The sequence below is a fragment of the Falco rusticolus genome, chromosome 3 (assembly GCF_015220075.1).
Source record: "Falco rusticolus isolate bFalRus1 chromosome 3, bFalRus1.pri, whole genome shotgun sequence".
Classification (NCBI taxonomy): domain Eukaryota; kingdom Metazoa; phylum Chordata; class Aves; order Falconiformes; family Falconidae; genus Falco; species Falco rusticolus.
Genome location: NC_051189.1, coordinates 75,935,000 through 75,950,214, shown reverse-complemented (window position 1 = coordinate 75,950,214; position 15,215 = coordinate 75,935,000). Strand labels below are relative to the sequence as shown.

The 15,215-nt window shown below is 41.8% G+C and overlaps 1 protein-coding gene across 1 annotated transcript; it reads right to left on the bottom strand.

Moving 5' to 3' along the window:
• Positions 1-3,627: 3,627 nt before the first annotated feature.
• FRRS1L (ferric chelate reductase 1 like) lies at positions 3,628-14,364 on the bottom strand. Its single transcript, XM_037381481.1, has 5 exons — positions 14,081-14,364; positions 12,184-12,268; positions 11,519-11,657; positions 8,081-8,327; positions 3,628-7,608 (listed from the first exon to the last, which is right to left on the bottom strand). The coding sequence occupies exons 1-5, from the start codon at positions 14,286-14,288 to the stop codon at positions 7,436-7,438; spliced, it is 852 nt and encodes a 283-aa protein (XP_037237378.1). The 5' UTR covers positions 14,289-14,364; the 3' UTR covers positions 3,628-7,435.
• Positions 14,365-15,215: the final 851 nt, after the last annotated feature.

Sequence of the window (15,215 nt, the reverse complement as noted above, 5' to 3'; positions counted from 1 at the left end):
CGAAAAACAATTAAAATAATACTGTAAAAAGACTAATGTGAAGCTAATTTTTATACTGAAGAAGGTGACAGAAGGTTAGTATATAAAAACTGCAAACATAATACCCTAGCACTTAATATTTCAGGTTTCTATATATTCTTTTGGATCATTCTGCCTCCCAAAAAATCAGCTAGGAGTCACAGAACATGTAGGATTCTGTGTTTTGTCTTCTTTTGTCTCCAAAGCAGAGTCTAGCTTTCTGTTTTTAAACTCCCTTATACAGTTCTTAGACTTACACACACACACAAATACCTTCAGCAAAATTACATTGCCTAAATATTAATTCTTGGGAAAATATTTTTGATTTGCAGATGTTGTGAGAAATCCGCAAGAATATTTGCATTCCTTGGCACACAACTGAAGTGAAGTGTTCCTTTATTTAGTCTTCTACTAATACCATATTATGAAACTGAACTGAATGTCTAGGCTTAAGAAAGATGTGAAACTAAATTAGGCAACATGTTGCAATCACTAGTTGCCATAAAATGTTCTCTGCTGCAAGTAGGCATTGGAGCCATAAAAGACTTGCAGCTGTTCGGCACTTTTAAAAAATCCAATTACTACTTTAAAAATGTAAACATGAATCTGAGTATCATTTAGACACAGCTCAGAAAAGTACCGCTATCAGGTAATTCTGTAACACTCTAGTCTAGAAAGAGCACAACACTTTTACAGAAAGTTTCCTAAGAGCGCCACACAAAAGTTCACCTTGTAAGGACATTCCTAAATAGCCTCTAATTGCAGATCAAAACGAGCCTAAACGGAGCAGCAGCTGTTCTAAATATGGTATGTGAAGTCCTGCACACGTTGGTTTGAAAGAACATTCCTACTTAGATAACACAGAAGTAGGGCAAAAGCAGTTGTGAGTGCCTATGAAGCTGTGTCAGGGGAAGTTCTGATTGGACATAATGGAAAAGATTCTTCACTAAGAGGGTGGTCAGTCACTGGAACAGACTCCCCGGGGAGGTGGTCATGGCACCAAGCATGTCAAGAGTTCCAGAAGCATCTGGATGACACTCTTAGTCATATGGGTTAGTTTTACGTAGTCCTGTGAGGAGCAAGGGGTTGGACTTGATGATGGGTCCCTTCCAATCTGAGATATTCTATGAGTGCAATTCAAGCTACTTAGCAATCCAAGGAGAAAAAAAAAAATTAAAATCTGCCCCTTTCCTTACAGCAGATTCATTGCTGTTGCCAAGTCAAATCACAGATTTTTCAAAGCAAGTAATCTTTTAAGTCTGCTTTTTCACACCTATCAACTCCACAAGCTGCACACGTCCTCCTTGACATTTCAAAATTACACTGGTTTTGCTTCACTATCTGAGCCCAAATTAGATAAGTTAAATAACCAAGTTCAAGGATATAATTTTACCAAACCCACTGTAAAAATTAAAAAAAGAAAAAGGAAGTTACCAAAATTATTATTTCATACTAATAAAACAGGTTTATGAAAGGGAAGGTTTACCTAGATCTTATTCTGTACCTGCAAAAATCAGATACCTCAACATAAATTACACAGAAATAACTAGATATGAAAAAAGATGTGAAAAATTGACATATGGTGCAAAAAAAAATCTTTTCTTTTGATTAGTTTTTGTGCTCAGGAAATCAGAATTTTCTTTAAAGCCTTCCAGTCAGATCCATGTCTATGCTGGACAGGTTGTGGGACAGCTGCATTAGGCCCTAACACACTAGTACAGAAATACTGATGATGAAATTTTAATTAAAGGAAATAGATAAATGTAAAATGAAAGCTATGAAGATTTAGAGCCCCCATCTTTTGATACTCAAACTGCCCCAAGAAGACAGTTTGTAAAATGGCCAGTGAGCAGGTGCTTCCCACAGCAGCCAATGCCACTACTGCCTACAGGGTCTTGACAGGTTTTCATACCTCTGAAGGTGAGGTCAAGCCTCTACCTCTTACCTTGGGTTCTGATGGGAGTACGTATCTTGTGGCATAGTCTGACCTTGTGCCCACATCAGCCCTTACACAGCTAGGACCTGCATAAAAGCTAAATTCTCATTAGAGTCACTCCGTTCCTTCTGTTCACATCAAGTAAGTTACTTGTGATTAAGAGTCCAGATGTGCTCTGCCACACGCAGACTCATGCAAAAATAGGAAGTATGCCAAAATGTTAGCCCTTCCTTGTCATTCAGCCTTACTACCAGTCTTTCCATTCTTCTGTCCCAAACTACTTGAGGTCACCAATGACCCACTGTGTAACATTCAAGCAGACTGCTTTACCTGTTCATTACACACTGTGGAGTCAGGGTTGAAATAGAGGATGCTAATTCTTATGAGTTATGCACATACACAACTCCATGAAACAGTGAAACAACTGTAATATTTAAACATGTTTCCACTTCTATCATAAATCTAAGGCTCTATACAAAGTTATACGTTGTAGAAAATATTAGCACTCTCACAACAGTTATCTCTGAAAATAAGTGATATCAGACCTTTTGTAATTCTCTGAAACACATTTCCTGCTCCTAAAGATATTACCCAATACTTTTGTTTGGGGAAACTCTTTGGAGATGTTAAAAAAAAAAATAAAAGGGTAAGGGGGGAGTATGCCTGCTACATATCGGTGTGGCAAACCCATGAAAACATAGAGTCATAATAATGCAACTTAATGCTACTAAAAGTTATGAATTTTGTGTATAAGCTTTAATTTTGCCTCTAGAGTATGGCATGGTACTAACTTCCAGTGGACCCAGGAGAGATCACAAAGACCAGACAGAGGATCTGTTCTCTAAGAGGATAATAATTTGCTTCTCTGCGTATGTCTGATGCATTGGAGGGATGGGAAAATGAGGACAAGACAGACAAAAAAAAGGGAGGCCAGTGTCTTCCCTTAGAGCAGTCATTTAGTTACAGATTTACTCACAGAACTGGAGTATCATCAATGACACAGATTTCTAATTGTAACATAGATAATGACAGCTGTGTGTCAGTCCTCCTTACCTACTAACTCCTCTTCACAGCTGGGCTAAGACTTCTCAGGATCACCTTGCTAAATAGCATAAGGCATCTGTGAAAACATGCACAGGACATAGGCTACTGACAAGGATCACAGTACTTTTTGGAGGAAGACTAGAACACCATCCACAGTTCAGCAAAAAAAATCAGAACGCTTTGGTATGGAGGGGATCTTACAGATCACCTAGTTCCGAGCCCCCTGCCATGGGCAGGGGCATCTTCCACTAGACCAGGTTGCTTCCTAATATCTGATTAAATCTACCCTCTTTCAGTTTACTCATTCGCCCTTGTCCTGTCGCTACATGCCCTTGTAAGAAGTCCCTCTCCAGCTGTCTGGTAGGCCCCTTTAGGTACTGGAAGGCAGCTACAAGGTCTGCCTGGAGCCTTCTCTTCTCTGGGCTGAACAATCCCAAATCTCTCAACCTGCCTTCATAGGAGAGGTGCTGCAGCCCTCTGATCATCTTCGTGGCCCTCCTCTGGACTCGCTCCAACAGATCCATGTCCTTCTCATGTTGGGGTCTCCAGTGCTGAATTTTCCTTCTAATAATATAATTTTGAAGAAAGCATCAGCCTGTATGCAATGACATTATCAAATCACCTCAGCCTTTTTTTTTTTTTTTGATTGGTTTTGGGGGTAAGGTGTGTCAATTAGCATCTAGGAGTATCTCAACTATCCATAAAAATATACAATTATTTGATTCCAGCAAAGAAAAAAATGAATTTCTGAGTAACTGCCCTCTCCACTTATTTTTCTTCCTTTCCTATCCTACTTACTATTAATGTTATTTTGGGCCTAGCTTATTATTTGTAGCAGGACCAGTCAGATACTACAGTCAAAAACAAGGCCCCGTTGCAATAGGCACTGACACAAATACAAGCAGTTGATCTCTCCTCCAACTAACTTACAAACTTTAAGTACAAAACATTGTAGATAAGATGGACAGAGTGAGCAGAAGGTGATATTATGGTTGATTTAACAAGCAATGAACACAACTATATTTTGTTCTGCATGGAAAGAACATATTCAAGGACATTAATTAATATCTTATGGTCTTTGGCAGTCCTATCTTTCTAATTAATAATCAAAGTTAAATTTCCAAAGGACACCATACTGTAAACATGCACTTTCTAAATTCTGTGCTTCTGTATTAGGTCACCCTGCAGCAAGTAATTCTCAAAATAAAAGCACTTTGGAAATGTGTTCTTTAACAGCTCCTTGCTAGTAGTCACCATAAAGAAACTAAAAACTATTTCATTTGGAGAAGGAAATGTCTGCTTCCTTTCCCAAAGGAGGCCTTTTTCTCTAGTTTGTGTTGGTATCTGTTAATTACAAAAATCCAGAAAACAATTTTAAATGCCATCATCTTTTAAAAACTACTTTGAAGAAAGTTACTTTGTAGTAACTTTGTATAACATAGATAAATCCTGCTTTTCAATATTAAAAATAATTTTAAAAACCAGATGAAAACCAAAATACCTTCCATGACAAGTTACTACGTCCACTAAAATATTAGGACTTACCAAGTATCAGACAAAGTTAAATACCATTGAGCTAAAGCTCTTTCATTTCTCTTACGGCCTTTTCCTTCTCATATTCCTTCCCAACTGGTAATTTCTAAACACTTGTACCTTCTTTGTTTGTCAGCTTGAATCTCTTATTCTGCTTTTCCCACTCTGAAGAGCAACTCTCAACCATCAGTTGATATGCCAAAGATTAAATTGCTTTGCTGTTTGTTGTAGCCTTTTATTTCCTCCCATTTGATTAGAAAAACTTAATTAGTGCTAATTAAGTACTTTGAAGCTTGGGTGACAGTTTTCATAGAATTGCACATTTCTGCTAATACTTCAACAAGAGGAAAATTCAATGACAAAAACACTAGACAGCACACTGAGAAGTAAACTGAAAGAGGAAAAAAAAATAAATGTATTTTTTACCCTAACCGAGAACATGGGTACATCTGAAGTCTGAGGCAGTTTATACTTTGCAGCAGATGTATCCTTAAGCAGCTCTGCCCCTGCTCTGAATTTGCTGTTGCTTTATAGCCTGAACTTAAACACAACTGACTCGTGTAAGTGGAAAGCAGTTCTATGGGTGTTGCACATTTAGCTTGGTATTATTATTGTCATCTTTAACATACCACTGTCCTCAGGTCCAGCTGGGCTATCCTAAATCCGGCACTGCATTAAAGAAGAGAAGAGGAGAGGAGCCAAAATGGGTTTCTATCCTACTTCAGTACCTTTCAGTTATTAGCTTAGCCCTTTAGCGGGTGATCAAGTAAATGGCTGAAACTAAAATAGCAAATACAAGGCCATAAACTAAAACAATCCTGAGGCTACTTTAAATAGCTGTGATCTCTGAGAAGGAGCTACACCATCTCAGCTGCCTACAAATTAGCACAAACAAGAAATAATTTGCCCTAATGACTTCTTCACTTCAACTGGTTGCTGAATAGAAAGCTCATTATCCAGGCTTCAGCTATCCGCTTCAGCCAATCTTAAGGCTAAATTTTACAGTCGTCGTGGACCAAAGCAGACCTTCCTTATTAGGTGGTCTCTCCTACATATTTCGTCAGATGATGAATAGGTTATCCAACTCGAGAGAATTCATACTAAATAAAGCTACTATATGCACTTTTAAAGTTCACTTAATTCTGGATTTCTCTTCCCCGTCCTGAACTCTAGACCTGTAATTTCAAGTGAACAAATCCCTAAAGACATCAATGAAAATATCTATTACAAAGCAATAATTCTTTTGAAATAGGGATAAGGTGTTTGTGATGGAGTTAAATTAATTTTCAATCTAATTCACATACTTTAAGCACAGGTTTGAAGAATGCTGAGCCTAAAGAAAATTAGCCTGCAAACTTCAGTCTGTGAATAATGATGCAAACCCAACAAAGCTAGTTATTCTTTTTACACTCTATGCAGCAACGAGAATAAAAAGGAGGTCCATCGCATACTTTACCAGATTCTATGTTACAGAGTCCTCTGTTACATAGAACTTTGGCCCAACTGAAGCTTTAATTCTATCTAAACAGACTCTTAATGCAGGTTGGGAAGTGAATGATCAACCTTATCTAAGCACATTTAATCGCTACATGTAGAACTGTGTCATACACTTCCTATTATGTGAAGAACAGGAATTCTCCACAGGAACTCAAAGTTTTCATAATATTCTGTGGCTCATAAATACATTTTGACAAATTCCAGTTCTGTAATTTTTAGCATTCATCTTTGTAATATTTATTGATGATAAAAAAATCTAATGTATTTTCTCCTTAGCTCATAATTTTCCACAGTAACTACATCTTAGCAATGGTTTGATGAAACTAAAGATCCTGCTCTTATTAATCCCTATCTTTCCTTACAAATAATCTCAGTTATATTTTCATTTCTTTGAAAATTAACACCAGCTGTCCATATTCATCTTTAACATGAACAGGATACGCAGGCTTACAACACAGAAGAACAGATTACTTCATACTACTACACAACTGCTTAAAAATATATTTACATGTCAGCAAAATTACTGTTTTTTCATAAAAAGAGAAAAATTGATTGGGAGGATGTCCTATGGCTTGTTGGGAACTTCTATGTTCTCTATGTTTTACATCGGTTTTTCCTATGTATGGAGAATTTACATTACTGTATTCTCCCTTCCCCTTGTTTAAATAACTTTATATCTCACTTGTAAAAGAAGTAGCCATTTCATTCAAGGAGGCTATTGAAACACTATTATTATGAAGACATTCATCACTTATTTTCCATTGAAAAAAAAATCATGTTAATGCTTGATTATGCAAGTTTAATTTTGGAAAGTACTAATTCTAGAGCAAGTAAACCTTGATAAATATATATATTAAAAAAAAAAAAAAATTGGGAGAACTGTCCATTACTGAAGGGCAGGCTTTATACTGCTGTGTCGGTATCCGGATCTTAAGTTCAGAAACTGCACTTGGAGCTGTGCTGTCTGCTCCAGAAGTACCAAACAGCATTATAATGTTTTCCCAAATTTGCTTTTTTGGAGCCATTTGGAAGGCAATTTTGTTATTTGATAAGATGTCCATCACTAAATTTGCCTAAACACATGTACAGACACCCCTCCCAAACACTCACACAGACACACACACGCATAAACATTGATTTTACAAGTCTCCTTTTCTTTAAGCAAGTAGTTACAACACTGGAAATATTTGTTCACTGTGTTCACTGATTATTTTTAAATGATTTGTCACCACTCTGCCACTTAAAGGAGATGGTTATTTCACTCTTCTGAGACGTGAACTATGTTCAAAAGCAGCTAGATGAGGATGGTGGTGTGATATAAATTCCAATAGAAAAATGCATTGTCCATCCATATAGCCGTCCACCCTGAGAAACTTCCACTGACAAATTCTTGCTATTTTTCATCAGTCATGGAGTTCCCATCAATAAATAGAAGGTCAGTGCAACAATGAGGAGCAAGCAGAATGGAGACGAGAAGGTCTGATAGGCAGCTGATGGCATGAAAATATCTTCATACTTGTAAATACTGACAACACGCTCTGATACAGGTGGTGAGTCTATATCATGACGAGTTATAGAACCTTTAACAGGTAGAGGGCAGAAAGAAATTATGTCAGATGCATTTTTTCTATAACTCTACCAAAGAAACAGGTAGACAGCCAAACAATTTTCAAGCCTACAGGAGCATGCAATATGACACCGTCAATGAATAGGGTCATTTCTCTTTCTCTGCTTTTTGAAATTAAACTTCTGAATAAAACAACTTAAATTCATATAAACAATAAACATCCTTCAAAGGAATTCAGAACTTCTAGTTATGAAGTTCTTCTAAATTTAGCTTTGGGGAGTAGGGGTAATAACTATATTGCCAAGAGAACACAACAGGTAGGACTCTGTTATTTATCTTTTCTTTCTTCTTATCTGTTTTCAAGCTTCATGGTGCCAGAATTTTAGTTCATTTAAAAAAAGAGATTCCAGTAAGAATAATGTAATTGAAAGACATTTATCAATTTTGACACCTCTGTTTTGTCAGTAACACAGATATCAACTTACCCTGAATTGCTGGGCCCCAAGCAAACAGATAGTACCAACTCAAGTGCAGATCTACGATGGTTTCCTCTCGGGGAACATATACAGGACGCTTGAATCGACATGTTACACGATTGTTTTCAAAAACCCCTTCTTCATCTCTAGCAGGATTTCTCTGGATTTCTTTAGCCCACTGACCGACATTGTAGAAGTGCTGTATTCGGACTCTTCCATTATCATCATGAACACAAGCCATGACATCATCTCCTCCCTACACGGTAAAAAATATTGGTAGAAGGAAAAGAAAAGCATTTCCCACATGTATATAATTTTAATCGTCAAAAACCAATCAAGACCTAGGGCTCTCATTCCTTCTCTCTAACTTATATATACACATGTATTTGTTTCCCTAACCATGTGTCTTCAATCAGATTGAAAAGCACAAAGTAGACAGTAATATTTACTTAGCCTTACTATCTCTGAACCCTCTTTTGGATCTTTCTAAGAGTTATTTTATCTATTAGATATAACATATTTATAAGATACGATATCAACCTGACATCACATAATTAATTGAGTAGCAGAAGGCTGTTTTCTTTCATAATTCGTGAAGTTCTGGGATCCTGCTTCATAAAAACTAGCAGTTTTGAATACTTGACATGTACCAAATCCATTGCATCAGATCATGAACAGAAAACCAATATAAATTAGTATAACAGAGGAGATTAATCTACCAAATATGGGAAAATAACAGAATAAATCACAGCCTGTCTTTTCTAATCTCTTCCCATGTTCACTTAAGGGACCATCACTTCTATATCTCTTAAGAGAAAATGAAAAATGATCAGCATGTACTAACAGAACACAGAATACCAAAAGATACAAGAAAAAAAGTAACAGTATGTGCTTCTTCACATAGCATAAACAGCCACCAAGCATTACAATCAAGCAAAGAAACAACGGACAGAAGGAAGTGTGAGACAATTGCTTGTAAAGGTGACTTGTAGAAATATTAAACCAGTTGCTAGAACAGTTCAGTTACTCAAGGTCACTATCAAAGTGGTAGAGCACTGTATCACTCAGGAATTAGCATTAATTTTAGGGGCATTCTCTCACAGAAGCCTTAGTATCAAGAGCCATTAAAACACTGTCCAAGTTGGACAAATGGCATTTTACTGAGCAGCACTGCCACAGGTATCAGTGCCATATTAAATGCAGGCCCTACTTCTCCAATACTCACCTTTCTGATATGTCATGCTGATGATAGACACGATGCTTACTAGCATGATCATCTCTCAGTTCTTTGTTATAGGGAAAGGAAAGAAAAAGGGTGTGTTTCAGCTCTCTAAGAACATTGCTATCTAGATTTGTAAAAGATGTGCCAAAAGTGAGGAAAAGGGGGACAACTACGTAAAACAAGCTTGAATAGTTTGTGCATCTTGGTGCTGCTGCAAGCAACCTTTCCAGCTTCTGTCTTGAGCCTATCCTTGCTCTCCATAACTTATTTTCCAAGTTTAGTTTTTGTATCTCTGAGTAGAAATCTCTCATTCTTAAGTACCATGAGGCAAAAATAAAGCTGGTTTTGCACAGAGGGAAAAAATAAAAAGGAAAGTAAAAAGCATTCTGAATCTCAATTAACAAAATGATATTACAAAATCCTGCCTAGGCACAAAAGCCTGCAAGTGGAAAAGCATAATGTTATTTAAGACAAAGAATAGGTCACAGGACTTTGGGGAAAAAAAAAAAATATATTGAGGACACAAAATAGTTTTTTTTTCCCCTGAACTCTTGTAGCTATCCAGGCCATACCATTTTGATTAGGGCCTCCAAAGCACAGCTCACTTCTCACAGCTAAGCTGTTTTGACCCAGAGTCATTTTACCATTAGAGCATGTGCATCCCAGGACACCAAAACATCCTGGAAGTTATGAGAAAGGATGAAGTCAGCAGGAGAACAAGAGAGGAAGACAGATGCTAGCTGGTTTAGTCCAGCTGACTGGTGGGCATTAGATCACATACGCAGCAAATTTGGAAGCAAAACTTTACACTTTGGACTTCATTCTTCTTAGAATAAGCTGAGACTTAATATGCTGCTTGGTGTGCCTGGGACAAAAGGTAACATCTGCTTTTCAAGTGGCTGATGAGATGCAGGCAATGGGACCCTGAGGTCTACTGCAGGTAGATCAGAGTTACAAACTGGTAACACCATCTCTGATAGCTTGGAGCCAAATAATTAAAGGTGCTGAGCTGCTTTGAAAACCCTGTTGAGTACTTGTATTTCCAGGCATCTAAACTAGTCCCAAAATTTGGCTGTAAAACTGTTTCTCACCACACTGAAAACATGAACTGTTTCTTGTCACGTGAACTGTTCTGTATGACACAAAACACTTCTGTATTTACAGTGTCATGTTAAAACATATATAGTAATGATGAAAAGCACTTACCCTCACATTTTCTTTCTATTACTCATTTTGGTTCTGATAAAAACACTGTTAAGTCAGCATGAGTTTCTTCATTCCTGTTTGTGGGTCCTAGCCCAGGACGTCCAAATTCTGTATTTTTTCAGACTACTGCTCAGAACTGTACAAGAAATAGTCCTGTCCTTTGACAGGGAATTTAGGAGATAGGCTCAGTATTGGTTTATATTCTCAGGAGTGTTTCTGTGTATGAACACCTACATTACGAACTGCATTTTAATCCTGAACATTTTACCCAGGCTCACAGACAAAACATCTTTGCCTAAGTTGTCTGTTGCTCAGGTTTTTTGAAGGTCACACACTACATGCTCCTGTATTGCTCATTGAGACACAATGAAACATGAAGCTTTTGAATGAAGAAATACAGGAATAAGCATAAACTGAAACCAAATAAAATCCAGGAGAGATGGAAGAAGAAATTTTAACAAGACTGCTTTCTGAAATATGCATGTTTAAATAAGCAGGAGTAACTTTGTCACACATTTGTGGCTTCCCTGAACAACAAATACACAGGTATGAAAGAAACAAAAAGACTTCCAAAATTTAACAGCCAAAGTCATATTTATATTGCTGAAAGTCAACTGATTTACTGAAGACTAAAATAAGTTGCTGTTTAGTTTCTGATGTGCCTTTTGTCCAAGTAACACTGCTATAAAGTGCAACAGGACATTCTCATGTGAATTGGCTTATCCCTGAGGGCTTTTCTAATAAAAAGACAAAAACCTAATAACATTCAGAGCTGAACCAAATTACTCCTGTAATTCTCAGAGAAGAAGGGAGAGGACACGTTAGGAAGGATGAGGCAGTTTTCTGGGAGGCAGTAGGCCTGGCTTCTGCTCTCAGGGTAGCTACCAAATGGTGCTTCCTTTTCAGCAGGTCAGTTTTCCCTTATATGCTCCATTTCTCACAGACCTAATATAAACCATTTATAGCCTAGCACGTAAAAGTGTGCACACTGTCAACACGAATAACTGTATGAGTCTTACCATTTTCTTGTCTGAGGAAAATCCCACTGCCACCCAGCCATCCGTATCAGCACTCAACTCAAATTCAACATCAGCTCCTATTCTACGGTAACTCAGAAAGTAGTCACAAGTCTCCGCATTGCATCCAGGTTTACCATACCTAAATGGAATTGGAAATGTATGTAAAATTTTTCCTTGCAATTTTCCACTATGGAATTTAATTACATCTTTGCAAGAAAAAACTGAAAGACTGAATTTTGGTATAATGCAGTAAAATATATTATATTATGCTATACACAAAGTACCATTACTTAAGTGTTCACAATTATTACTCTTTTTGTGTAAGAATGTATGGTATTTGAGCAGTACAGCAACCAATTAACTACACACAGTATTACTCTTGACATTGCTAGCCCTAGTTTTGTAAGTACTTCATGAAAATATAAGAGACATGAAATAACTGTAGTTCCATAACATAGGTCCATAACATAGGTCCATAACTGTAGGTCCATAACTAAAATGTATATCCTTAAATAATCTGGTTTCCTCAGATAGTATAGACCATAACTACAAAGCATGTTCTTAAATAATGAAGTTATTAAAATGAATATGGAACATTTACCAAAGTCTCCAATGCAATCAGTCAGCATTTGCAAAGATAAAGGTATCTGCAGTCTTAGACTGACCTGAAGCAACCCTTGGTTTTTCCACAGTCATCCACTCTGATTTTTGCAAATGGATCCACAGGAGGAGCAGTTGGGAAGGGGTAACCTGTATAATCAGAATATACCATTACTAAATAAAATACAAGGAATAAAAAGTGGTAATACTAAAGAGAAAGGGTTTCAGTTTACTTTGCTGATAACTAAGCTGTTCAGATGAGGGACTACTTTGTCACATACACAACCCCTTGCTCAGGTGGTCCTGGATTCAGGTACCAAAGTAACACTGATAACTGAAAACAAAAATTTTCTCAGGTTTCCTACGTTCATCGAGAAGGGAGAAGCATGGCTTTGCTACACGAAGGGCAAAAGTTAACTTAAGGCAGCAGGAACATGGAGTAGTACAGTCACTTAACAATTAGGGATCTCCACTCAGCTACCCTTTTGTGCACTCTCAGTCCGCTCAGGAAATCCATAAGGGAACTAAATCTGACTCCTTAGCCAGAAATGACAGTATTAAGTATAAATGCAGGGCACCAGGTTCAGAGCTGTAGGAATGGATACCATAAGGACCTTGTAATACATCCTCCATTAAGAAGTGAAATAAAACACACATTGCAATAAAAGGTGAAAAAAAACCAGGGAATTGCCCCTAGTTATAAGCTTCAATCACTTGTGAAAGAAGACCCAGAAAGGCTGGACAATGAGAGTTATGATTCCAAGCAATCCCTGTCTGCTGTATAATAACCCCAAAGAGAAAGTGCAGACGTTTGCAACAGACTTCTGTCTTGGCCGGTAGAAGTCTGTGTCTGTCGCATGAACACAGACATTTTAATAGGACATTCTCTTACTTAGCCAACTGAAAACCAAAGTGCTAGTTATGAAACCAGAAAGTCCACTGGAAGTGCTTCATTAAAATTGGAAACAAACACTGTGATCAGTTACGGCATCTGCAAACAAGCGTTTAACCTGCACAGCTTTAGGCATTTGGGAGCCATTGATCTGCTTTCCTAGATTTCTGAGAATGCCGCGTTGTAAACTGCAAATTAGAGCCTCCATTATCTGTATCAGGGGCCTGGGTAAATCACCCAAATTAAACGCATTAAGTTGGCCAAATTTCACAGCAGCTGGCAGCGGAGCACCACTGGAAGCCTGGTCACAGGACATCCTATCTTCTCTCTTCCTCCCTTTTTTCCAAATGCATCAAACAACTGCTTTTCAATGCAGCCTAGCCACAAACTCAGAGTTTTAACATTCTGCCATTTGTAAATTCAAAAAACCACCCCAAAATCCGCGACTACCGTGCTGCTTACTACTTGGGGCATCACGCGACACTGCGAGACCCACAAACACCAGGACTCCTCTTAAGTGCGCGGTCCGGACGGCTGTTCGCCAGGGGCTTTGCACCTCGGAAGGCGAACCCCCGCCGGCCGGCCGCGCTCAGCGGGACGAGGACGGAGCCGGGACCCCCGGTCCCCTGCCGGGCTCCTGCCGCCCCCCGCGGCCCCCGGCCCTGCCGCCAGAGCGGGCTGCCCGGCCCCCGCCTGGGGGAGACGCCCGGGCCCCGGGGTGCCGCCGCGCCGCGGCCCGGAGGGAGACAGGCGCCAGCCCTGCGGGGGTCCGGTCGTCGGGCAGGGCACCCGGGGCTCCCCCCGCGCCCGCGCCCGGGCCCCGAGCGGCACGGCTGGAGGCCGGCAGGGCCAGAGGCCGCCCGGGCGGCGGCGGCGGGCGGAAGATGGCGGCGGGCGCTGGCCTTCGTGCTGAACGCCAACGCCGCCGCCGCTCGCCCGCCGGGCCGCCACCAGCCGCCCGGCCCGGCCCGGCCCGGCCCGGCCCGGCCCGGCCCGGCCTCCCCCCCTCCCTCCCCGCGCCGGGCTCGCCCCGCCGGCCGCCGCGCCCCGCCTGGCCCCGGCCGCCGCACCCTCCTCGGAGAGGTAGCGCAGGTCGTAGAACTCGCTGGCAAAGGTGCCGTACGAGGAGTCGTGGTGAGGCCGCGCCGCCTCCTCGCCGTGCTCCCCGCCGCCCGCCTCCCGCCGCCCGCCGCCCTCCTCCGCCGGGCTGGCGGCGGAGCCGGCCAGGAGCAGCAGCAGCAGGAGCCGCCGCCAAGCGCCGCGGCTCCGCACCGCCATGGCGGCGGCGGCGGGGCGGGGAGGCGGCGGCGCCCGAGCGCGCCTCCTGCGCGGCCGCCCGCGGGCTCCTGCGCCGCCGCCGCCGCCGGCGGAACGGGGGAGGCGGAGGGGGGAAGCCGGCCCCGGGGCCGGGCGGTGCCGGAGGGACCGCGGCGGGGGGCGGGGGGGTGCCCGGGGGGAGAGGCGGGGGGGCGGTGTGAGCGCCGGGCCGTGCGGGCGAGCGGGGCGCCCCCGGCCCCAGCACACGCCCCGCGCTGCCGAGCCCCGCGGCGGGGCCGCGGCCGGAGCCGCGCTGTGGCCTTGGGCCGGCGGCCGCCCTCCCCTGCCCCCCGCCCGGCAGCGACCCCCGCTGGGACACCCCCTCCCGCAGGCCGAGGCGCGGCTGGGGGGCAGTGCCAGGCCGGTCCCGGCCGCCCCCCGGCCTCGATTCACCAGCACCTCTCAGCGTGTGCTTCAAGAGGACGTGGTAAATCCCGCTCGGCAACTGCTGGGCGAACTTCTCTTATCTTTTTATTTTTAATGACTCCTGGGACAGGACTGAAGGCACAGCGCGACTTAACATTCGTTTCAGGTAAAACGCCACGCTGGGGAGCGTTTGCCATCTGAGCGCGCGCTCTTGCTTTGTATTTTTTGCAGTGGCACTGCAGCGGTACAAACGTGCTGAAAACCCGGCAGGACTGAGAGAGCCCAGCTCGAGCCCCCACGGTTTGCTTGGGCTCTCCTGAGTGTGGCTGGACGCGCAGCTAGGCGTTGAGGAGACCTTTGCGTTCTCGCTGTGCCGTGATGTCTCTGGGTTGATGGAGGAGCAATGACCGTTCATCACCCGCGTTCGCTAAAGTGGCTCTTTTCTCGTGTTTGGGTTGCTATCTTCTGTTTATAACTGTAATTTCTTTTTTGTTTTGTTATGCATGGTTACACTCCCTCCTC

Excerpts from the sequence above, each read along its gene's own strand:
- FRRS1L (XM_037381481.1), bottom strand. The coding sequence starts at position 14,288 with ATGGCGGTGCGGAGCCGCGGCGCTTGGCGGCGGCTCCTGCTGCTGCTG. Across the intron at positions 12,269-14,080 it reads GCGCTACCTCTCCGAGGAGG|GTTACCCCTTCCCAACTGCT; the intron begins GTGCGGCGGCCG and ends CTGATTATACAG. Across the intron at positions 7,609-8,080 it reads TTGGGGCCCAGCAATTCAGG|GTTCTATAACTCGTCATGAT; the intron begins GTAAGTTGATAT and ends TACCTGTTAAAG.